This window comes from Medicago truncatula, chromosome 2, assembly GCF_003473485.1.
Source record: "Medicago truncatula cultivar Jemalong A17 chromosome 2, MtrunA17r5.0-ANR, whole genome shotgun sequence".
In the NCBI taxonomy this organism is placed as follows: Eukaryota; Viridiplantae; Streptophyta; class Magnoliopsida; order Fabales; family Fabaceae; genus Medicago; species Medicago truncatula.
The window spans coordinates 44,722,587-44,748,328 of record NC_053043.1 but is presented as its reverse complement, the minus strand read 5'-3'; the positions used below and the strand labels follow the sequence as shown (position 1 = coordinate 44,748,328).

The 25,742-nt window shown below is 32.4% G+C and overlaps 3 protein-coding genes across 3 annotated transcripts; 1 reads left to right on the top strand and 2 right to left on the bottom strand.

The window, feature by feature from the left end:
- Positions 1-9,627: 9,627 nt before the first annotated feature.
- On the bottom strand, positions 9,628-11,649 carry LOC25487676 (protein FAR1-RELATED SEQUENCE 5). The gene is made up of 3 exons (XM_024777159.1): positions 10,913-11,649; positions 10,717-10,825; positions 9,628-10,209 (listed from the first exon to the last, which is right to left on the bottom strand). Exons 1-3 carry the CDS (start codon positions 11,647-11,649, stop codon positions 9,628-9,630), a joined length of 1,428 nt encoding a protein of 475 aa, XP_024632927.1.
- Positions 11,650-11,838: 189 nt separating this feature from the next.
- Positions 11,839-14,618, top strand: LOC25487675 (transcription factor bHLH162). The gene is made up of 3 exons (XM_024777158.1): positions 11,839-11,940; positions 13,340-13,675; positions 14,442-14,618. The coding sequence occupies exons 1-3, from the start codon at positions 11,839-11,841 to the stop codon at positions 14,616-14,618; spliced, it is 615 nt and encodes a 204-aa protein (XP_024632926.1).
- An 8,170-nt stretch (positions 14,619-22,788) lies between these two features.
- LOC25487673 (transcription factor bHLH162) lies at positions 22,789-25,193 on the bottom strand. The gene is made up of 3 exons (XM_039831121.1): positions 25,017-25,193; positions 24,277-24,621; positions 22,789-22,965 (listed from the first exon to the last, which is right to left on the bottom strand). Exons 1-3 carry the CDS (start codon positions 25,152-25,154, stop codon positions 22,789-22,791), a joined length of 660 nt encoding a protein of 219 aa, XP_039687055.1. The 5' UTR covers positions 25,155-25,193.
- Positions 25,194-25,742: the final 549 nt, after the last annotated feature.

Here is a 25,742-nt window from a genome sequence, read left to right as displayed (position 1 = left end):
ACTTAGTTCCGGAAATCATTTTAGAAGCAGAATTGTATTTGCTTCTGATCAGTGTTTTCAGCTTAGGAGAAAACGAAAAAAAAGTTAACACAGTTCAATCCCCCCCCCCCCCCCCCCCCCATCTTGTGTTTTTCTCACCTTCAAATTACTTATAAAAAAAATGTGAAACTCACTTGTCTTTTTTGGGCATAGCATGCTTACTTGTTTTTAGGCTTAAATGAAGTTTTAACCTCATAAATTTTCTAATTTTGTGATTTTAACCCTCAAGGTTTTTTTTTATCAACCCTCAAAGTTTTTTTTATCAATTTTGACCCCCTAATTAGTTTACCCCTTTATGATTTCCTCGTCCCACACTTGTATTTTGATCTATTTCCATTTATAAAATAAAAAATTCAAGGCAGAGTTGAGTCCATTAAAAGCATCCTATTTTATTGAAGGTCAAACATAGCAATTTTATCTGCACATTGGTTGTCTTTTTATAAATAAGATGAGTAATATTGCTAAAAATTTCAAGTGTAAAATAAATTAACAATTTTAATGAAAAAAATAAAGAATATGTATGCAAAAAAATAAAAATAACAATTTGTTCGAGAGGAGAAAAGTAACTAACAATATTCTGTTATGCGATAAACATATCACATTAATTCATTGAGTAAAAAAATAGAAATTTTTTATAAAATAAAATGAGGGTATAATAAAAAGGAAAAAAAAAACTCCAAAAATCAACTTTTTACTATTCAAAAACTACAACCGAAAGGAAGGAAAGAAAACCCAAAAATCAACTTTTTACTATTCAAAAACGACAATTAGAAAGGAAATTAAACATGAGACAATAGTTAGATTCTTGACAATCAGTTAATTAGAGAGACAATTTGGTCTCTACGAAAGAAAAAGTTCCCCTAAATAATTTCATTTTGATAAATTGTTCATTTTTGTTATTTTTCATCTTTAGCATTTAAATGTGGATTGCCTCTACTTATAAATATATTGTCAGATCATCTTTTATTCAATATGAGACTCTTAAACACACCCTTTCATGTTTAGGATTGGACATCTGAATAGTGGATATAAATGGCGGGTGATCCGATAGCGGAAACCTAATAGAAGGTGACCCATCGGATCTTGGAGGAGGCTCTGATACCATCTTAAAAATCGTGATTGAACATAACACAATTCCACAAAACCGACTTGTGAGATGAGGATTGTCCCAACTTATAAATACATTGTCATGTCATTTCTTATCCGATGTGAGACTCTTTAACACATATATATGTATAATGTAACTCTGAACCAAGTAACATGTATTTTATCATCAGTACTCTTTTTGTACTATACTTTTTAGGAGTGATATTGACATTTTCTAGAACACTCAAACTCTTACTGGATGAAATTCATGTGTCTCACATTTTAAAAATAGATCTAATATAAGATGGTGGTATCTACGTTGATTTCACTAAGAGATTGAATGTTAGAAAAAAAAAGTGTTTATAGTATTTTTTTTATGTTATAAATCTTTTTTGAAATTGTCAAAAAGATTTTTTATATATGATTGAATAATCACGGTTATTGAATGTCGAGTTTTTCTAATTACACCCTCTTTAATCCTGGTTGCATCCTAAAATGATAAAATTATCCTTTCATAAAATTTAATTTTCAAAAAGACTCTTCCTTTTTTCTTGGTTACACCCTAAAATCCCTCTTCAGTTTAAGTAGGTCATGTAAACTTAGTTTCAGTAGGTCATGTAAACTGAGTTTAAGTGTACATACTTAAACTTAGTTTAAGTAGGTCATGTAAACTGAATTTAAGTGTACATTTAAAAGTTCAACATTGTTCAATGATTCTACGTAATCTCAGTTTAAGTATGTACATGTAAACTTAGTTTAAGTAGGTCATGTAAACTAAGTTTGAGTGTACATACTTAAACTCAGTTTAAGTAGATCACGTAAACTTAGTTTAAGTAGCTCATGTAAACTGAGTTTAAGTATACATACTTAAACTCAGTTTAAGTAGGTCATGTAAACTCGGTTTAAGTAGGTCATGTAAACTGAGTTTAAGTGTACATCTAAAAGTTCAACATTGTTCAATGATTCTACGTAATCTCAGTTAAGTATGTACATGTAAACTTAATTTAAGTAGGTCATGTAAACTAAGTTTAAGTGTACATACTTAAACTCAGTTTAAGTAGATCACGTAAACTTAGTTTAAGTAGCTCATGTACATACTTAAACTCGGTTTAAGTAGGTCATGTAAACTGAGTTTAAGTGTACATCTAAAAGTTTAACATTGTTCAATGATTATACGTAATATCAGTTTAAGTATGTACATGTAAACTTAGTTTAAGTGTACATACTTAAACTCAGTTTAAGTAGGTTATGTAAACTAAGTTTAAGTAGATTATGTAAACTAAGTTTACATGAACCTACTTAAACTGAATTTAAGTTAACCTCAACAATGTAAACCTGAAACTGTCGTACAGTGCAGTTGAACAAGAAGAAGAAGAAAATTGAAACCAACATTATTGAAAAAGAAGAAAAAATTCACTTATTTATATGCAATCGAGTATGAATGAAAGATGTTTTGATTCACTCTTTAATATTCCATAGAGATTAATTGAAAATCAGGATTGTTTGATCATTGATGGGTGAAAGAGAGTGAAATTTTAGAGTGACAATGGATGAAATCAAGATTTTAAGAAAATTTATATAAAAGGACAATTTTGGTATTATCAAAAACTTTTTAAAAAAACCGGGTGTAACCAGAAATATATATGGTGTGAATAGAAAAACTCTTAAATGTCTTTGTTTAAATGCTAAAGAAAAAAATAAATAGTTAATTGGAAAAAAAATTAGGGACTTTTTAAGTACCGAATTCTCTTTTTATATTATATTATATTATATTATATGACTTAATTGTCCTTTTTATATCAAATCAAGTTGTATGAAATCTACATGATTGAGTTAATATAAATTTTACTAAAAAAAAAAGAGTGTTGACAACACTTATAACTAGGTTGCTTGTTATGTTAGCATAATATAGCTTCGAGGAAAGGATCACATGACAGGACACGTTTTTCATGTGATGAACATATATTGTTGAATTGAATTGAAGTACTATATTCTTTTTGAAAAAATTATTTGTGATGCTTGAAGTCGTTGTAAAAGTACTGGAATTTAAGCACTATCCACTCACGTTCACGTTCAAGAAAAGAAAACGGTGAAGTACTAATTGGCTTGCATCTATATGTGAAAGAATTATTAAGCCGCAATTGATGCACAAATATTTTATTACTGTTCACTAAAGTGACTCATACAAGACCTTAAAATGTTTCAAAAGGTCAAATGTAATGTGCTACAGCTAGCAACAATTTCTATATTGGAAGCAACCAAGAAAAAACAAGGGAATCTCAACTCATATTACCATAGACAAAATTTAGGTCAGTATAATAAGCACTTATTTCATTGCCTTATGGTTTTAAATTTTCAAAATTGATTTTCAAAACGATAGTACTACAAAGATAGTTGGATATATACCTTTTTATTTATTTTATTTTTAAATTTAAAAGGAAAATATTTTTTTTGTCAAGTAATTTAGTGGTTAGAGATCACACATTTTAAATGTAAAGAAGTGGGTGACCGGGATTCAAACTCCAACCCCTGCATATAATGTGCAGTAATAATTAAATAGAAATCAAAAGATGGTTTAACAAATTTTAAAAATTAAGAAAACCAAAACACAATCAAAAGTTTTAAATAAAAAAAAAACTCACTTACCAATGAGGTTGGGTCTAGGGGGTTAGTCTCACATGGTTAACTAAGGTTTGAATCATAGCTAGAAGAGGTGGTGACATTTGGTGTCTAACGTCACTTCAAATAATATATGTAATGGAGAAAACTCCATAGTAAAACATGTAGATCAGATTCTGGTTAGTCTGATTAAAAATTAATTGTTAGTCAAGCCGATCCAAATGGAGTAGAGATCCTCTCCACATAGGCGAAGCTTTGAGGTTATACCATGCAATAAAATGGGTCCAACAACTCTAAAATGTTATGTTTGAATTAGATTCTTGCGGTGATGGATAGAATCAATTGTTGCAAAGTGAATGAAACTGAGTTTGGTGTCATTATTTTCTAGGGTAAAGGCTCTCTTTCGTTTTCTGTTCAACATAGAAATGTATTTTTTTAAAGGGACAAATAAATGAAGTCGCTCTTAATTTGTTTGAAAGAGTTCATTATATCTTATTTTCATTTTTTTTTTTTATTATGTTTTTGAATATACTGCGAATCTTATTGGAAATGAAATCAAGTTGATGTTTCAGTTAAAAAATAGACTATTTAAATTTTAAAAATTAAATATTATCAAATTTTATCTTACCAAGTTACCTAATATACTACCAACAACACAAAGCCAAACATACTTTTAATTAAGGGTTTTTACGGTGAAGTTTGATGGGTATAAGACAAGCATTTATTAGATCTAAAGATTAAAATACACATGGTTAAGTTTTTATGATTCCCACAATAAAATCCGACCCGATTTAATACGAATTAAATTAAATCCATTTTTTTTTTATCCAAATTACTATTTAAAAGTATTCTATCAACTGATGTTATAAATCAGGGCAAAATGATGTGTTTGATGTATAATATAACATACATATAATAATTAAAATAGTGAAAAATATAGATTAAATTAAACTAATAACTATTATTAAAGATATAAAACCAATGAATAAGAGATTAGGCGATATCTTATGTCTTATACCTAAAATAAATATATTGAAATTTTTATATGCAGTGTGATTTTGAAAAAGAATCTGAAATTTGGTTCAAACCGAGTGGTTTTCACAAAATAAGATCTAAAGACATTCAATAACTTTCAATTTTTTGATTGTTTGAATCAATTTATATATTTTGATTGTTTCAATTTCTCTGATTAAGTAAATTAGTGGCTAGAAATTCACCTCTTAAAATGAATAAGTGGAGAATTCATTATTCAAATCACTATCCTTAGATACTGCAATGTCTCTACTAACTGAGCATACATTAGAACTAACACCATGAACTTTTAACCACTAAATTAACAAGAAAGTCATGCTTCTTTTTAATAAATAGAGAAAGTAATATTGTTACAAAAGATTTTACAATAAAAATTTAACTAATTTTATTCATCAAAATAGACACGATACATGATGAAATATAATCAAAGACTTGATGATTAACATATGATAACGCTGCTCTTGTTAGTAAATGAGCTACATTTTTGGATTAACTCCGAATGTAACTTATCCTTTGGATCTGCTGCAGTTGGTATGTTGTCCTTTCCTCGGCTGCTGCACTTGTTTCTACCACGTCTAAGTGCTTTTATGATTAACCTCATAGTTTATTGCAAAACAAAAAAAAAATCAATAACCCTTTGATCCTTAGTAAAAAAAAGAGACCTTAGTAATCCGATATTTAATCGAGAGATAAATAAAATCTGATTAAAAATTGATTATCCCAAAAATCAAACATAATTTTTTTTAAATAATTTGTCATTTGATTAAAGTCATTAACTTCTTGAACCTACTTGCTTTGTTATGGTTTATTGCATTTCGTATGTTGCAATACCATCTACGTCATCCATCGCTTCTTTTGCGTATTGCGTAATCTTCCGTCATTCATAAACACGTGATCTATATGAAGAGTGTTTGACATAGCGATGAAGAACTAAAATATTCTCCCAAAAAAAAAAACTAAAATATCCATGTATGTTGTTTAGAACTAAATATTAGCATTTTTTTTATTTGTTTATTTTGTTTAGAACTAAATTTTCTTTTAGAATTAAAATATTTTTTAGGGTTAATAGATCTTTACCCCCTGTAATATATGTCATTTCTGATTTTCTCCCTGTAAAATTTTTATTTTGATTCATCTCTGTAAAATATTTTTGTTTTAACTTACCCCCTAATAAGTCAAACAAAAACCAATTTTATTTTTTTTCAAGAAATTTTCGTTTACAAAAATATTTTATAAGGGGATGAATCAAAATAAAAAATTTATTGGAGGAAAACTGAAAATGACCTATATTATATGAGATAAAAACCTATTAATCCTATTTTTTATTTGTTTTGTTAGCAACTTTTCACTGCTTCACTTCACAATTATTTTTCCTTTCTTTTTTTTTTGAAGGAATTATTTTTCCTTTCTATTATTATGTTTTATTTTTCAAAAACAATGACTTTTAATGCATATATATAATTAATGCATTTCAAATTTTCTTCAAAAATGATTTTTTTAGTAAAATCTAATTTTAAAGTTATTATTTCTTACATAATATGTCTTGTTTAATGTTTGCTTTAGATCTGAAAATATGTTGGCTGACCTTACCTTGTTATATGAGCGGCAGATTTGAAGAAATCCCAACGTACATGTTATCGTAATTTTGATAGAATTCTTAAGTGTAATTTTTAACAAAATCATAATGACTAAATGTGATTCTGACAATTTCACTGGTAATTCTAACGTGCATTGTAAAACTACATTCTCATCAACACTTTATAAATATTAAACTAAAGCTCTAACTTCCCCAACAACAACAATTGACAAATTAAACTCTTTTTTTGTTGAAGATATATTGCATATCAAATGGAGAAACCACATGTGCACAAGGTGTGCAAAGGAGTCTACCCTAAAAAATATTTATAGAGTCAAGGTGCCACAATTAAAGCACCAGCCAAAGACAAAGATAAATAAATTACAAAAGAATACTCATATAAAGAATGGGGTGTCGTCACCAGTCCCGGTAACTATAAGCAAGAGCCACTTGTTTTGATTTCAACCATAAGAATGAATTGAACTTTACTTTTTCAATGAGAGTAAAGGAAGTGGATATCGTATTTTGAAATATCTGGTTTCATCTCCTTCCAAATCATCCAAATAGTTGCAAAGCAAATAATCCTGAAAAATAAATGTGAAAATAATGGCATGCCCGCCATCTTAGACAAATTAACCTTACATATATTCTTTTTGGAAAAATACTTTATAGTAACAAAAACATAGACATATATATATATTTTTTAAGCAACACCAAAATTGATATCAAAGAAAATCGATTTAAAAAAAGACTTCAATGTCTCAAGTCAACACCACTGGATAAACTTAAATGGACTATTTAGACATATCATTTGAGTATACTCACAAAAATATAAACAATTTAATTATTATAAAATATACCCATTATTATTTTTATTTTTTGTAATACATTTATTTAAGGGTAATGCTAACAGGTGTCCCCAAGACACTAGTTAAAGAAGCCAAAAGAGGAAATTTTAAGCCAAAAAGAAAGCATTTAATTCATTGATTACACAACTTTAAATGCAAATATTATCCTTTTTGAGTAATATTTAAACATTTAATGCAAATATTATTATATTTGACTTCTTAACCAGTGCCCCTAAGGCACCCAATAACATGACCCTTTTTTTGTAAACATGTGTATTTGTCTAAATAGCTGGACAAATACTATTACCATATGCTTATTCTCCATTAAAAAAAAAAAAATCTCACATTTTGAAAAGATAACCGAAATGAAAGCATTATTAATTATTGCCGCTGTCGAATTTTTATGATATTGAATAATTTTTTGTTTTATATGATTTATGGGAGATGAAATGTTAGGCGTTCTAGACAACTTGTATGTGGGACAAAAAGTTGTGCTGTGGTTTGGTGAGGGACAAAAATTTCAGTTTTTGTCTTTTCCATTGCCTCAAGTTTGTCCTGTCCCTGAAACAGTTTTACAAATCAAACATTGGATAACTGAAGTTGTTATGTCATGTCCTTCAATTTTTAACAAATCAAACACACCCTTAATATAGTTTTTGACAAAATCACGATGACTAACCGTGATTTTGACAATTTCACCGGCAATTCAAACATGCATTATAAAACTACATTCTCATCAAAGATTTATAAATCTAAACTAAAGCTCGAACTTTCCCAGCAACCACAATTGACAAATTAACCTCATATATTCTTTTCGGAGAAATACTTTCTAGTGACAAAAATTTAGATTTATATTATGCATTATTCATATTAATTGAGTTAAGCTCATGAGGATGTGTAATAGATTTATTTAAACATGTGTATGTGTCTAAGTAGTTGTGAAAAATATTTCCTTTTCTCATATTTTGAAAAGACAACGGGAATGAAAGCATTATTAATATTAAGGTTGAACATGAAATCATGCCGCCGTATAATACCCTGATAGTTCTTATTGTACGATCAAGAAATTAAACTAAGTGGCAAAATTGTCTTCAAAGAATCTCAAGACACAACAGAGAATGCATGTGTGTAAATTAAAATTTTCATGATGTCAAAGAGGTGACGTGTTCGTCTTGATCTCACTTCCCCACTTTTTTTTTTCCTTTATAAAGGCTTCAAACTCATCTCACTCTTGTAGCATGTTTGAGAAAAAGACCAACTATCTACTAAATAATAGAAATAAACAACTCACTTAACCAATTCTAATCACAATTCTATAAATTCCAATCAATTTAAGGTTATTTATCGTAAGAAATTTCAAGGTTGCCTTCAATGGACCATGATCAACAAGAATGTCAACCTTCTTCAACCAAAGTCGAAAGAAAGGTCGTTGAGAAAAATAGGAGAAATCAGATGAAGATCCTCTATTCCAAACTTAACTCTCTTCTTCCTAGCTATAATTCCAAGGTGATCTCTTCTATTATCATCACGTATATATGTATATTCATTTGAGAAAGTCTACATTTGTTTTTATTAATTTATTTTTATTGTTATTATGATGTAAATAATGTAACATGTGGAATAACTTTTTAAAATTAGAGACATAAACCCTACTATTTTAACACATTGTTTTTGGCAGTTAGAAGTTGTCACTTTAACTGATATTCATGATATTTCTATAAATTCTATAGGTTCTTCATTTTAGGTTTCCTTCGAAACTATTTCCGCATCAAACCAACAAACCAATTTTTCACGCAAATTTGAACTATCATCCAAATAGATTTATGGAAGTCAGGAGTTGAGATCCTCTCCATTTGCTATAATAAATGTCAATTTCCTTTACTATAGTTTTGCTGTAAATATAAATGTGCATATTTCTAAAATATATGACATTAATTGAACACTTATACACCAAAACTATAATAATGGATATTGCCTTTTATTGTAGCAAATGGAGAAGATCTTAACTCGAAATTCAGATTCTTTTATAAGTTATGAGAAGGATTTGTGTTAACAATTCTCTCAACACATTAAAAAATATATGAAAATGTTAGAGAGTTCTGAACCTTGAAGACAAGGTTCAAGTGAACTGTCGACAATGTTAGAGAGTGCAACTAGACTCAAATAAATAATTTAGCTATGTTCAAGCATTATTATGCTCGTCTGAAATGAAGCATTTATTGCGGTATGTTGCAACTCTAGCATGTTATGAACGGATTGCCAGTTTGTACTCAAATCACCCATACTACTACTCAGGTACTTTCTCAACCGAGTGTGTGCAGATTCAGCTCTGTTTATTGTAGTATTCCCCATATGAAGGTTTTTTTCAACCTAAAACCTCACAAACTTCTCCTTAACCGGATCCAAAATTGTCTTTTCAACATATTCCTATAACTTGGGAAATTTTGCGCATAGAACTTTGAACCGGGTCCAATTATCAATATATGCTTCCTCTATGTCGGAGTCCACAATATCCATCCATGCAGCCATCACAGTCTTCACCACCGACGCATGCTTAATCGCTTGCCCATTCTTGCCTTTGAGATCCGTCACTTTGCAATCCAATTTACACTTTGCTCTCACATTTTGTCCAATGTGATATGAGCACAACATAGTTGTAGCTTTAGGGAAAACATTTTCCACAACATTGATCAAAGCATTGTCCCGGTCAGTGACAACTACTTTGGGATAGAGATCTTTGGAGTGCAACATCTCACGACACCTCTCAAGCGCCCAATAAACATTGTCTTGCCTCTCATATATCATATAAGCAAAAGCAATATAGAATGTTTTCATGGTAGAGGTGTTACCAACAAACTCAAGCAATGGAAGACGATAATTGTTTGTCTTGTATGTTGAATCGAAGACAAGCACCGTGGAGAACGTTAGGGATGGCAATTGGACCCAGATCCAATGGATATCCGCAAAAAATATCCATAATGGGTAGGGTAAAACACCGCTTTTATGGGTCTGGACACGGGTACGGATAATACCCACAAAATTAAATGGATATGGGCACGGGTAAGGGTACTATACTGCCCAGGCTCGTAGACCCGCATGTACATATTTATATAATATCATAATTTATTTATTTATTTTTTATGTATAATTAATTAATTTATTTTCCTATTTAAGCTTAAACCTAAACTTAAACCAAACAACTACTTAATACAATAACAACTTCATCATGCCGGTGTATAATTTTTTAGGAATATTTCGGATATTTTCTATTTGACTAAATACCACGGTTCATATTATTTTATGAGTTAATTTTAAAAAATTGGGATCGTAGTTTTATTTCATTTGTGATGTTTTTTTTGTTTTTCCATAGTTAAAGTGCGGGTAATGGGTGCGGGTATGGATACTTAAGTACCCATAGGGTATGGGGAAGGGGACTAAAGTTGTTGCCCATGAGGGTATGGGCACGGGTACGGGTATTTTTTATAAATGCAGGTATGGGGATGGGCATTGTAGTACCCTACCCATTGAGTACCCATTGCCATCCCTAGAGAACGTGTTAAACAACTTGATAGAATCTGAATGTGCCCAAAAAACATCACTGACAACCTCAGAATTATGATACTTCCTACAATGATAAACGTAACCATTATCAACCAAAGACTTCAAGAGATGTTGCATGTCATTCCTCGTACCCCTAATGGACCGCCTATACCTATAAGAAGCATTATAAACGTGTTTGCTAGTAGTTGAATTGGTACGATTCCTCTTCTTTAAGTTGGTAAGCATTTGCCTCGAAGGAACGTTTGAATCCACCATCTCTTCAAGGTGAACACGTTCATTTGCGTTTAGACGACCGACGGTTTTATGACCTTTCAACACATCTGTCATGTCATGGTTATGTTTACCATCACTAACTTTGAGGCTCCATTCACCACCGGTCAACAAGTAACCTCTCAGCCGAAACGGAGACTCGCATTTAACCGAACCAGCTATCTCACGTCGACTCTTTCTCTTGTACTCGATGTATGAACCTCCCCTTTCACATATCAAAGTAACAAATGCGCTTCTTCCATTGCCACTGTTATCGGATTTACCAATAATAGTGGAAAAACCAAGCTTCCTAGATTTCTCTCCAACCCACTCCAACAAATCATTCCGTGTTGCAAACTTGTGTTTAGCAGTAAAATGTTCTCGCTGGTCGATACAAACAGCAACAACTGAAGGTGGTACAACAGAAGGAATAGGAGGAGAAGCATCCTCTGCTTTCGAACCACCTAGAGAAATTTCAAGTTTTGGTGGTGGTGGTGGGGGATTCTCGGATTTGGCATTACCGGAATCATGCGCGTCTTCAAGTAAAAGAAGCGGCAACGCATTAGGAGGTTCAATCTCAGGTGGATCAACATTTGAGGCATCAATCGGAACAACCATATCTGAAAACAGTACAGGCATAGTCAAAAAATGAACACAGTTTCTGTACTGGTGCAGTCTAGATTTCGAAATCCATAACGCATGAATCCAGTCCGGATTGCATAGTCCGGAAAGGTACAGTACAGATCATATGACGTGATCAAAAGGAAATCGCCTAAAAAACAAATTGGGAAAGGTTTATATACACATTACCTTTGCATTCAGTCGAAAATGATGATGTTAACCCCCCTTGATGGACAGATTGCTGCTCCAAACCATGTTTTCGCCCTAAATGGTGTGTTTTTGGAAGTGTTGGGAGTGTTTGTGATAAAGGTGGTCTGCTTCAGCTAGGTTCTTGAGAACTATATATAACCTAGCTGTCCGGATTTTGTTTTCCGGAAAGAAAAAAAAATGACTATTTTTCCCGCTCAGTTTAAATGCAGGGTGTGCGGAATTTCTATTCTAGAAAGTAACCAATGTGTATGGATTATGTTTTTCGGATAGCCTTTCACCCTCACCAAGCCCAAGTATCACAGGCCACATGAATCAGGGTGATTTGCTAACCATTTCGGATTATTGGATCCGATTTTTATTCGGATTATACAATCTGGACAAAGGGTATTTTGGTCAAAATCACAGGGCGCGCGAGAAGGCTGTAGGGTGGGAAAAGTAATAGTCTATATATGGTGTCTTTGACACACTATGCAAATCAATGAAAATGAATGAAAAGTTATTTTATTTTATCTTAGTTAGTTTATTTTTCTTTATCTTTTAGCTTAGAACCCTAGTTTTATCATAATTTGTTAGTGACAGCTTTTGCTTCCTAACAGAAAACGATGAATGTCACAGTCACATTAGAGTTTGCATCACATTAGGATTGTAGAACCTCGTGTCACTATTATAAGGAAAAATTTACATTTTACATTCATTCAATTAAAAATGTATAAGATCTTTATTATAGACCACATACATCATTTAACGAATGAATCTAAAATGTTAGTTTTTACTTATATTATTGATCGAAGGAGGGTGTAGTTGATTGACCACTCAAATCTTTGACCTATCCTATTTTCATCAAATTTGGGAGTAATGAAGTTGTTACCTTTTTTTTCATAAACACATACTTGTGAAATTTCACGAAGAAAACATTCCCAATGTAGCATCATTGAATAATACATACACCCTCCGGTCATTAATATAAGTAAAAATCTATTTGTTAGATACATTCAATTAATGATGTATGTGATATATAATAAAGACCACATACATCATTAAAGTGGATTTTTGCTTATATTAGTGATCGGATGGTGTATTTGAGTGCATCGGTATTCCAAACTTTTAAATTTATAGTTTAAATGAATTGTTTTTTGAAGAAAAATATTATTTTTTATCATTTATAATTATAATGATTAAATCTTATTTCACCAAAAGCGTCAACGAAATAAAATTAATTTTTTTTTGAATTTTTATCGCTCATAATAGATAACTTTAATTATTTTATATGATAATATGTCAAAATTTTAATATGATTCGTATAAACAATGAATGATGTGTTTTTCTTATGAAATGATATTTTCTAAAACATAAATGACGACAAATAACTATTATTTCATAAAATTAATTGTTAATTTATAGATTTACGAAGCAAGAGTACCGGTACACCTCAATTTACGAGTGTACCGTTGAAGTTCCCTTTATTTAATTTGGTTTTATTTTTCATTTAATGATTTAGGAAGCATTACCATTACCTGATCAAGTCGACGAGGCTATAAACTACATAAAGAGCCTAGAGACAAATATAATGTTGGCAAAGGAGAAAAAAGAAAGTTTAATGGGAAACAAGAAGAGATCACGTGGTGGTTATGGAGCAAAAGGAAGCATAATAAAGTTGCCAAAAATAGAAATTCATGAAATGGGACCCACTCTACAAGTGATTGTAACATGTGGGGTTGATAAACATTTTATTTTCTGTGAAATTATGAGAATACTGCATGAAGAGAACGTTGAGGTTATTTCTTCAAATTCTTCTTTGACTGGTGATTCACTTCTTCATACCGTGCATGCCCAGGTATATATACACATACACTGATACACACATGCAAACCTTTACACATGCAAATGTGACCGCAATTTTGGTTTAATTGCATTATGATGTTGCTGCAACTTGCAAAGACCCTATATATATTAAAGCTGCAATTGCAATCGGAAATCGCAGTTTAAAACTAGATTTGAATACATATTTGGTTACCATATTTAACCTTAATTATCTTTTTATAGCGTTAAAAGACAGGGTTAAATATGTTTCATTTAATTTATTCTTTGTTATAAAAAATTTAAACTTTTGCAAGAGAAAATTCTATAATGTATTAATCATGATTGTAGAATAAAATTCAAAATTTTAAATGATAACATTGACTTAACAACAATGATCAAAGGTGATGATTTAAAACTTCTGAGGGACCAAAAGTCAAAGAAAAATTTTCGAGTACTAAAACGAAAAGTTTGAATATTTATAGGAACTCAAAATATATTTAATTCTAAAAAATAAGCTTGAATTTGAGTTGTAGGAAGAAAAAAAATATCCCAAAACTTATTACAAAAAATAAAACTATGAAATAGAAAGACTAAATCATGTTTCACGTATACTTAGAGACCAAACGTGCAATTTATTTTAAAACCAAAAGTGCATTTGAATAATAAAACAATGATTGTATATATGCATATATTCTTTACTCTTAACAATATTTTGCAAAGGAATCAATTAAGCTCTTCAACATTATGAAACATAATGATGAACGATTTGTTTTCTGATTTGATTATTACTTTTGATGCAGATTCCGCAAACTTTGTTACAATTTGGAGCAACCAAAATAAGTGAGAGGTTGAAAGAGTTTGTGAACGGATCCATGAGCGATGTGGAAACAGAATCTCAAGTGTGGGATCTTGAAATTGGAAGTGAGAGTTGGGAGCTTCTACACTATGTGGTAACCAAGAGTTTGCCAAATCCTTAATGAAGAAGCATATGGAATTCGCCACAAAAAAAATAAAAAAATAAAAAAATAAAAAAACTATTGTAGTATATGGTATGAAAATCTTCCATTGTAAGAATAAAACTGAATTGAAATCGATTTTTATGAATGTTAACAAGTTGTATCTTTTCCCTTCTTAGGTAATTTAAACATTTTATTAGGTGCAAATTTATTGTAAATCTTCATGAGAGATGTTGATCGAAGTTCCCTGCAAAAGGATAAGATATCTTTGTCCTTTTATTTATCTTGATATTCCTATCTTTAAAGGTATGCCAAAAGTAGTACGTACCATATGTCAGTTGTTGACAAAATCAAAGTTAAATTGACAGCTTGGAAGACTTCTTTAGTTTCGTTTCTATCACGGGAAGAGTTCAAGTTTTTATAAAGTGTGATTTATAGTATGTTCATCTATAGTTTTACTTTCTATTTAATTATTTTATTACCGATGAGACAACAACCACACATATACTTTCTATTCATAGAAGAAATTATAAAAAAATATATATATACAATTACTTACTTGGTTTGGCTGTCTCCAAATATTTAAAGATAGAAAGAAAAAATTGATCAATTTAATCCAAATTAATTAAATTGGTAAATGGTTCCTCGACAAATTAATTTGTTCAATGATACCAAAAAAATTATGATAGGAAATAGTTTCCTGGGATCTCGACACTCTAGTCCTCATAAGCATGGCACGCTGGTTATTTGAAGTTACCAACTCCAAACAAAGTCTATGAGTGGCAGCCTCATTGATGTCTCTTATAGTAGAAGATCTCAAGCCAAGGCCACCCTCCTTAACAGGAGTGCACACCTTATGCCAAGCTAGTGTAATCATCTTTCTTTGATCAATGTCATCAGACCAACCAAATTTTTTAATCATTCTGTCAGTGGTGTTGATAACTATAGATAAGCATAGGTGAAGGCTAGGATGAGGGAGTCAATAGCTCCCTCATGTCATGAGGGAGTTTTTTTAACGGAATGGATTAAGGTAATGGATTGGATCTGCTCCACCTCAGCAAGAGAGCACATGCACCTCTCCATACTCAATCAAAACAGACCACACACTTTTTACATATGATTTTCTCTCATTTCTATCACTTGCATATCTTCTCTTCTATTTCTCTCTCTAAGTTTCTTCCCCATTTTACAACCAGTGGCTTAACCCCTCCACCATCAGTTTTCTTCTCCGCCCCTCTGCACATTTCCGCCGTCCAAGCTCCATTTTTTCTCTCAATTTTTTTGTTTCTGTTATAAAATTAGCTTAAAATTAATAAAACATTTCATTTTCATGGCATTAAATGTGTAAATAAAAATTATTTTTGGTTGTGCAAAATATACTTTTATAGCATGTCTTTAAATTGGTAATCGAAAAATCGATTGAAATATGTGGTGATAGTTTATGTAGATACCTATAGTAGTATATTTTGTGTCTCATAAACCCATCCAATATCTAATGTTAAATGCTTTCAAGTTTCAATCTTTAAGGAACTAACCATATACAGTGCACTAAGTTTGAGTAAATCCAACTTTCGATTTGTTGTAAACCAATAGGATTTGAGGGCAACAAAATTACTAAACGTAGCCGTTCCTTTCTTCTTTGAAAAAAATTCATGTGCACTGCATCGTTTGAGGGAAACAAAATTACTAAGAAAAATCTCTCAATCGTTCGAGTTTTACCTATAACCCATTGTTTGTTGTACAGTTTGAGATTTCTCGTGGGAAAAATTATTTCTCAAATTGATATAGGTTTCATGGATGCTAAATCAAAAAAATAAAGAATCAAACGCGTTAGTTTTTTTATTAAAAACCATAAAAAATAAAATATGTGATTGGCTTTTGGATTTGAAAAATAAGCTTGTGCTTTCTTCATGCCTTTCGATTCCAATCAAAACTGGGTAAAACTCGTTGAATTTCATTGTGTACCAAGGTAGATCCAGTCGGGTCGATTCGCGGGTCACAATACCCGGTTTACTGTCAACGGGCGAAGAAGATGAGATACCAAAAAAAATATATATATTTTCCCATTGTGCGACTCGAACAAGCGACCTTTGACAACATATAAACATAACCAACTCCACACCGCACATTCAATTGTCATTTATTTGATTTTTGTTTTATTTATTTACTATTAACCTTTTGAATTGTGAGCATATATATTCAATGATTTAATTCGTTTAATTTTGGACTAAATTTTTTTTATTTTAACACACATAAACTAATTATAAATTAAAAAATTAATGATATTAAGTGATGTGACCAAATTATTATTTTTTTTAAAAAATATCATCATTGTTGTATGTGTCCGAATTTTTTAGGGTTGTGTTCAACTAAGTATTTCTCTTTTATATAAATAATTCAACAATTGAATAAGACCAAAGAGGATTAAAAACGACGTACGAACTCAAAATTCGGAAATCAAAATCTTTGTTTCAGTCGTCGTATGAATGGTCTTCCTAGTTGCCTATGTTTCTGTGGGGATAGTTTGTTGGATCGACATGTCTATAGATCATAATCAACGATAGGATTAATTATATTTGTTCCTGGAGGGAAGTCATCCGGGCGAACTATCCACTCATAAACTAGTCAAATTATGAACTAGTTTACTCCGAGGGACCTAAAAGTTTCTATCATATGACTAAGCTTCTGAAGGGATAGTTTGTCCGGTAGACACGTCTCCGGGATTCTGATATGAGAAATTCTACTTTCTGCTTCCTTCTAACTCTGTGAGAGTCACATCCAGTAGTGGGATCGACTAAACATGCTTCAGTTCCAGAGTTAGACATGTTTCAGTCACCGAGGAGTTGTCCTTTCTAGTTGACTATGCTTCTCAGGGGATAGTTTGTCCGATAGACACGTCTCCGGGATTTCGATCTGAGAAATTCCAGTTTCTGCTTCCTTCTAACTCTGTGACGGTCACATCCAACGGTGGGATCGCCTAAACATGCTTCGGTTCCAGAGTTAGACACGTTTCAGTCATCGGGAAGTTGTCCTTCCTAGTTGACTAGGCTTCTCAGGGGATAGTTTGTCGGTAGACACGTCTCCGGGATTCTGATCTGAGAAATTCCAGTTTCTGCTTCCTTTTAACTATGTGAGGGTCACATCCAACGGTGGGATCGACTAAACATGTTTCGGTTCCAGAGTTAGACATGTTTCAGTCATCGAGAAGTTATCCTTCCTAGTTGACTAGGCTTCTTAAGGGATAATTTGTTCGGTAGACACGTCTCCAGGATTCCGATCTGAGAAATTCCAGTTTCTGCTTCTTTCTAACTCTACGAGGGTCACATCCAACGGTGGGATCGACTAAACATGCTTCCGTTCAAATGTTAGAAACGTTTCAGTCACCGGGGAATTGTCCTTCCTAGTTTACTAGGCTTCTGAAGGGATAGTTTGTCCGGTAGACACGTGTCCGGGATTCTGATCTTAGAAATCTTAGTTTCTGCTTCCTTCTAACTACACGAGGGTCACATCCAACGGTGAGATCGACTAAACATGCTTCCGTTCAAATGTTAGAAACGTTCCAGTCACCGGGGAATTGACCTTCCTAGTTTACTAGGCTTCTCAGGGGATAGTTTGTCGGTAGACACGTCTTCAGGATTCCGATCTGAGAAATTCCAGTTTCTGCTTCCTTCTAACTCTGTGAGGGTCACATCCAACGATGGGATCGACTAAACATGTTTCGGTTCCAGAGTTAGACACGTTTCAGTCATCGGAAAGTTATCCTTCCTAGTTGACTAGGCTTCTTAAGGGATAGTTTGTTCGGTAGACACGTCTCCGGGATTACGATCTGAGAAATTATAGTTTCTGCTTCCTTCTAACTTTGTGAGGGTCACATCCAACGGTGGGATCGACTAAACATGCTTCGGTTCCAGAGTTAGACGAGTTTCAGTCATCGGGGAGGTGTTGGGATCGACTAAACACCCGATGACTGAAACATGTCTAACTCTGGAACCGAAGCTTGTTTAGTCGATCCCACCGTTGGATGTGACCCTCACATAGTTAGAAGGAAGCATAAACTAAAATTTCTCAGATCGAAATCTCGAAGACGTGTCTACCGGACAAACTATCCCTTCCGAAGCCTAGTCAACTAGGAATGACAACTTCCCGATGACTGAAACATGTCTAACTTTGGAACCGAAGCATGTTTAGTCGATCCCACCGTTGGATGTGACCCTCACATAGTTAGAAGGAAGCAGAAACTGAAATTTCTCAGATCGGAATCCCGGAGACTTGTCTACCGAACAAACTATCCCTTCAGAAGCCTAGTCAACTAGGAAGTACAACTCCCCGGTGACTGAAACGTGTCTAACTTTGGAACCGAAGCATGTTTATTCGATCTCACCGTTGGATGTGACCCTCATAGAGTTAGACATGTCTACCGAAAAGCTATCCCTTGAGAACCCTAGTTGATCAGAAGAAAGACTAACACTTTTTTGGAAACAATGATCATAAGGAAGATGAACACAATTTTTTGGAGGGATATTTTGTTGGATTAATTTATAACGAAGATTCTGATCGTTAAAATTTTAGTTTCTACTTCGTGGAAATTGCTTAGTGTCATACCCCAAATTTGGACCGTTTAAAATCTTTTTGTCCATATTTTAAAATAGTCCACATTCTCTTTTATTCGTTTTTTTACCATTTAAAACTCGTGTTTTTCGTCTTTAATCGTTTAAAAACTTTTATCTTGCATTTAAGTCCCCGCTTGCATTTTTACAACAATTGAAATCACTTCATCTGCATTTTTTTTTATAACTTTTAGATGCATTTTATATTTACAAGTTTTTAGTCATAACAGTCAAGTCATGTTAAAAAGTCCAATCGTATTTTAAAAGTCGCGTCTTTTTAACCAACCCCCGAATCCAAAGTCTTAAGGGTTTTTACTCATTTTTTCCCTTCCCACGAATAAAAATCGAGAGTTCAAAGATTAACGATTCAAATCAATTAATGATTTGATATCCGAAAATCACGAGCACACGTAGTTGGACACAATCCAAAATAAAAAAGATATACATAAATGATAAAATTTAAAAGAGAAATAATTTAATCTCAACACTTAATAACATTTATATTTTAAATTTTAACATTAATAGATGAATTCCCAAATAAATTTTATCTTCGAAACCCATCAGAACACGAATTCAATTAGGGATTATTTGAATTAATTCAAAACAAGTAATATAGATAAAATATATTCAAAATCCAAATGTGACATTAATGCATGCTTGTTGCAGTTGGTAAGGATTGTGTGCTGCTATGTGGTTGGGGGTTCAAGTCACTCATTGCTGATATTAGCTTTTTTTTTCCAATTTTTTTTTATGCTCATCTCCTTCGCCCGTCAATTCTAAAACGGGTCGTTTTGACCCGAGATTCAATCCGAACTGATCTCCTTCAGTACACAATGAAACTCAACGATTTTTACGTAGTTTTCATCGGAATCGAAAGTCATGAAGAAAGCACAAGCTTATTTTGCAAATCCACTAGCCAAATACTAGTTCTTTTTTATTGTTCATTCGAAATATCATTCACGTGACTATTCTCTCTCCCCTAAATGTCTCTGCTTCATCTTCTTCCCTACGTTGCTCTTCCCTTGCTGCTGAAAAACCATCACTGTTGAATGGATCATAGTATGTTCCAGTTTGTAAAACCATTATTTATTTAAATCCAAGATGCAAGTATTAGTTTTTTTTTTTTAAAAGAAAAAAGAAGAAGATGGAAGTAATATTAAGCAACCATTAGATTCATCATCTAAAAGGAGGAGATAAGAACAAGAATACGTTTATGAATAGAACAAAACCAAATCTTCCAACACAACTATTAAGCCATCCAAAATTTATAATCATGTAATTAACCAGTATATATTCTTTCTACAATTAAAATTTAAACTCGGTTATACAAGAACCCATCATCCAAAATTCCACTCAGGCCTGCACCAACATGTTCGATAACAACAATGTAGTCGCTAAACGCAGAGAGATATGATATAGAAGAGAGGAGAGAGAATTGTAGTTAGAGAGAAGAGATTGTATGTTATGATTTTTTATTGAGTGTGGAGAGGTGCATGTGCTCTCTTGCTGAGGTGGAGCAGATCCAATCCATTGGGTCAATCTCACCATTAAAAAGCACTCCCTCATGACATGAGGGACCTATTGGCTCCCTCATGTTAGACTTCACCATAAGCATATTATGAACCACACTTTTAACAACTTGAAGTTTTCACACAATAGAAAGTAAAGAAGTCTGCCAAGCAGCTGCCAATTTGACTTTGATTTTGTCAACAACTGGCATAATGTGCGCTACTTTTGGCCTGCCATTAAAAATAGGAATACCAAGATAAATAAAAGAAATAGTGCATCCACATCCATACCACCTATATTGATGGTATAAATGGATCTCACTGAATATATTATATTATTTTACACTTTCTTATTATTTAAACCACTCAATTATATTTTCTAAATATCCATACTACTCTCCAAAACTTTAAAATGGGTCCCACAAAACCTCACAATATACCTCACAATTGTATTTTATATTAATATATAACACCCTTTAATACCATAATTTAATTTTATAATAGTTTTTAAATTCAACAATGTATAATACCACGGTAGCATTGCAGAGGAACAGTTGCCATGCCGAATTCTCAAATATCCTCACTTGTCTGACAAAGTAACATAGGGAAAAGCAAAGACACTCACAATGTCAACCGATAATGGTGCTCTTAGTGCCAGACAAGAATCCAAGAATTTCAAAGATGGTTGAAGATGGAGCTCTCGTGACCTAAACTCTCAAAAAAAAAAAAAAAAACCACGTCCATCTCAACTTGAGAGTTTAGGTCACGAGAGCTGCATCTTCAACGTGTTTAGCGTAGCTTGATCATTTTAGTCGACCCTATTAAAAAAACGTCTTCGCCTTAATATGCTTGCCACTTGGTGGACTGTGGATTGGCGTGGAGGACCATACCACATTGACTTTATTATACTTTGATTATTCGACATGTACAACTCAGCTTGAGCGTTCAAGATACGAGTGCCCCCACATTCATCGTGCTTGCTCAGCTTCATAGTTCAGGTCCAGCTCCCCCTTCAGCTTGCCTAGCTCAGATCCACCATTCAACATGTCTAGCTCGGCTCCACCATTCAACTTGCCTAACTCATCTTGACCATTCATGTCATGCCTAGCTCAACTCCACAACTCAACCTTCCTAGCTCAGCTTGACCATTCAGGCCATTTAGGTCATGCCTAACTCAGCTCCACCATGCAGCATGCCTAGCTCATTTCTACCTTTCATCATGCTTAGCTAAGCTTGACCATTTATGTCATCGTTAGCTCAGCACTACCATTCAAGTTATGCTTAACTCACCTTGATCATCTAGGTCAATTAAAGCTTCATCTCTTCATCATGTTATTGTCCAAGTGAAAGTTGTGGTCCTCGTAAGAAGTGTTTCATTGCATGTCATGTGTCCTACACGGACAAGTGATGTAAGTTACACACGCTCCAACTCCACATGTCTTGTACAGAGGAGATGCATAAAGAATGAGTAAACAACTTCACTAATGGGCTTGGACATCCAAAGAGAGTTTCATTAGGTCAAGAAAGTGATGACTATAAAAGATAGCACTTAGAATGCAAGAGAAGATCCATTCATTATAGCCTAAATATGATCTTTTCACCTTAGTTATTTTAGAGTATTCTTGAAGCTCCTCCTAGAAAGTTCCATTGAATAGCTCGGATATTGTAACTTGTATTTACATACGTGAACATTAACATTCATAAAAATAATTTCAATTCAGTTTTATTTTAACATTGAAAGATTTCCAAATACTATAAAGTTTTTTTTTCTATGACGAATTCCATATTAAAAATAGTTAGAATTTTGAATATATTCTTGTAGTGGAAGTTGCAATGCATACATGGGTAGCCATGAGCATGATCGGGAGGGGCGGTTGTCCATAGCACCAATTTTTTAAGGATGCAAAAAATTTATTGAAAATATATTTTTAAAGAACCTTAATTATGAATCAATCATTTGCAACAAAAAATACAGGAATAAACACATTTGAATAATTAAAAGAGATACAATTTTATTGATTCCCCAAATATATTAAAAAATTTAGGACCGATCCGGATACATAAATCTATGCTTCATCAAGGATTTGGTAAACTCTTGGTTACTACAGAATGTAGAAGCTCCCAACTCTCACTTCCAATTTCAAGATCCCACAATAGAGGCTCTGTTTCCACATCACTCACAGATCCGTTCACAAATGCTTTCAATCTCTCACTTATTTTGGTTTCTCCAAATTGCAACAAAGATTGTGGTATCTACATTAAAAGTAATAATCAAATCAGAAAATAAACCATTCCCAACTAAGTTTCTCAATGTTAAAGAGGTAATTGATTCCTTTGCAAAATATTGTTATGTGTGTGTATTCATGGTTCATTTGGGTTAGAAATAATGGATTTTAGAAGAATATGTTTACATTTAATCATTGAAAACTAAAAGAAAAATAATGTTAGATCGTGGTTTATGGTCTAATTCATCAATGTCACACTATTAAATTTAATTTCACATCATTAATAAAAATAACACGTCATAAAAAATAGGAAAAAGTTAACTTGCGTCGGGGTGTAACAGTTTGGCTTGGATCAGTTTTCAGTATAAAAAAAAAAGTCCAAACGGATGAAATCTTCCTAATTCGGTTTGGTTCGATTTTCACTCTTTTTCAAAAAAGAAACCGAACCAAACTAATCGGTTTGGATTGGTTTATTTGAAAATGCAATTAAAAAAATTCATATTCTCACAAATTTGCATTTCATGTATAAACATGTGTCATACTAAAATATTACATGGAAATTTGCATTTCGTATTTTGTTCTTTCATGTTCTCTATTTTTCAAACAACCTTTTATCACTAACCTTACTCAATATTTTAAAGGCATGGAAAACGAGCATAGAAACAATATATTTTCAAAAGTTTGAAGGCATAAACATATAAAACTAACCAATAGATGGACAATCTTAGCGGTGATGAGAAACGTTGGGTTAGGTCTTAGGTGTGGTTAACGACTAGGGTTTCTTTTTTAGAAGAAATAAAATAGAGTCTCGGTGATGAGATGATGATGAGATAAAATGAATGGATTAAATAGTATTTTATGTTGGACTTAATTTTGGGCCTAATCATAAGTGTTTGCGTGTGAGGAGGGATAACATTAGTAAAATGGCGAGTGTGGTTAGCATCAAATCGGTTCATCGGTTTTATGGATCTCAAAATGAAAAACCAAGAACCGAACCAAACAAGGTCAGTTTAGATTGGTTCGGTTCGGTTTTGAATCGAACAAACAAGGTCGGATATATTTTCGGTTTGGACTTACAGTTTCGTTGATTTTGTCTGAACCGCTTACACCCTTACTATAAGTTAAGAAACAAAATGTAGAAGTTTTTATTAAAAATTATACATTCAATGTCTTAAAAGTTATCTTTTCAATATAAAACTTATTTTTTAATTTCATTTTAAGCTCCTTCACTTGTGCCCTAAGCCCTTAGGGCACAAGTTAGTATGTGTTTTTCCTCGCTATAAAGATTTGCAGTGTAACATCAAACGTACTAGAACCATGTGTGTATGTATATATATACCTGAGCATGTACGGTATGAAGAAGTGAATGGCCAGTCAAAGAAGTATTTGAAGAAATAACCTCAACGTTCTCTTCATGCAGTATTCTCATAATTTCACAGAAAATAAAATGTTCATCAACCCCACATGTTACAATTATTTGTAGAGTGGGTCCCATTTCATGGATCTCTATTTTTGGCAACTTTATGATTCCTTTTGCCCCAGAAGAACTTGAGCAGTCACCACGTGATCTCTTGTTTCCCATTAAACTTTCTTTTTTCTCCTTTGCCAACTTTATATTTGTCTCTAGCCTCTTTATGTAGTTTATAGCCTCATCTACTTGATCAGGTAATGGTAATGCTAATTCCTGCATTAAATTAAAAATAACACCAAATTAATAAGTATATGTGTTATTCAATCCAAGAAGATCGTGATAGTGTTAATTAGTTAGTTAATAAAAAGAAGAGGTGAACCTATATGAATATGTAGTACTCTAATTGTGGTATAGTACACTCTTAAGTGTAAAATGGTTTTTACATCAACAACGGTCCCAGCTAGGGTTTCTAGACAATACATTATACAACAAAGAGTTATGTAAACACCTTTTATTTGAAAACCGTTAAACATACATGACAATTGTGATTAGATGTCAAATAAAACTCAATGTCGATTTATTCCTCACATGAAAATACATATATGTATATGAATGTGATGGAAATTAAACAGATCACCTTTGGCTTATAAAAAAAATCAAAAAATCACCTTTGGATTATAGCTAGGGAGAAGAGAGTTGAGGTTAGAAAAGAGGATCTTCATTTGGTTTCTCCTATTTTTCTCAACAATCTTTCTTTCCACTTTGGTTGAAGAAGAAGGTCGACCTCCTTGTTGATTTTGATCCATTGAATTTTTGTTACAACAAATAACCTAAAGTTGATTGGGTTTTAGGGTTTATGTAGTAAATAGTTGGTTCATTCACAAATATTCCATAAGAGTGATGAGGTGTGTGTGATACGTATAGCCCTTATAAAGGAAAAGTTTGGGAGTAAGGTCAACATGAATATATTATTTTAAGGAAGGTCAACATGAACATGTCACCTTTTTGACAACACCTATTTTGCTTGAATATATACGTTAGATGAAAAATTCGAATTCACCCACGTGCTTTCTCTGTTGTGTTGTGTGAGTGAATATCTGTTCTTTGTTTGTTGTACACAACTTTGCCACTTCCTTTCGTCATCGTACAATAAGAACTGAACACAACAGAACTGCATGATTTGAAAAATAGTAGTATAAACGGTCATTTTACTATTAATAATTGACAATAACATGGAGAACTGAATGATTTCATTTTCAGCCGCAAAATGAATTAAAAAAATATATAAAAAAATCATTCCGATTGTTTTTTCAAGATTTGAGAATAATTTGACCCTAAAAATAAATTGATGTCAGTTTGTTTGTTAGTTTTGATTGGACCTTGCTGTAACACAC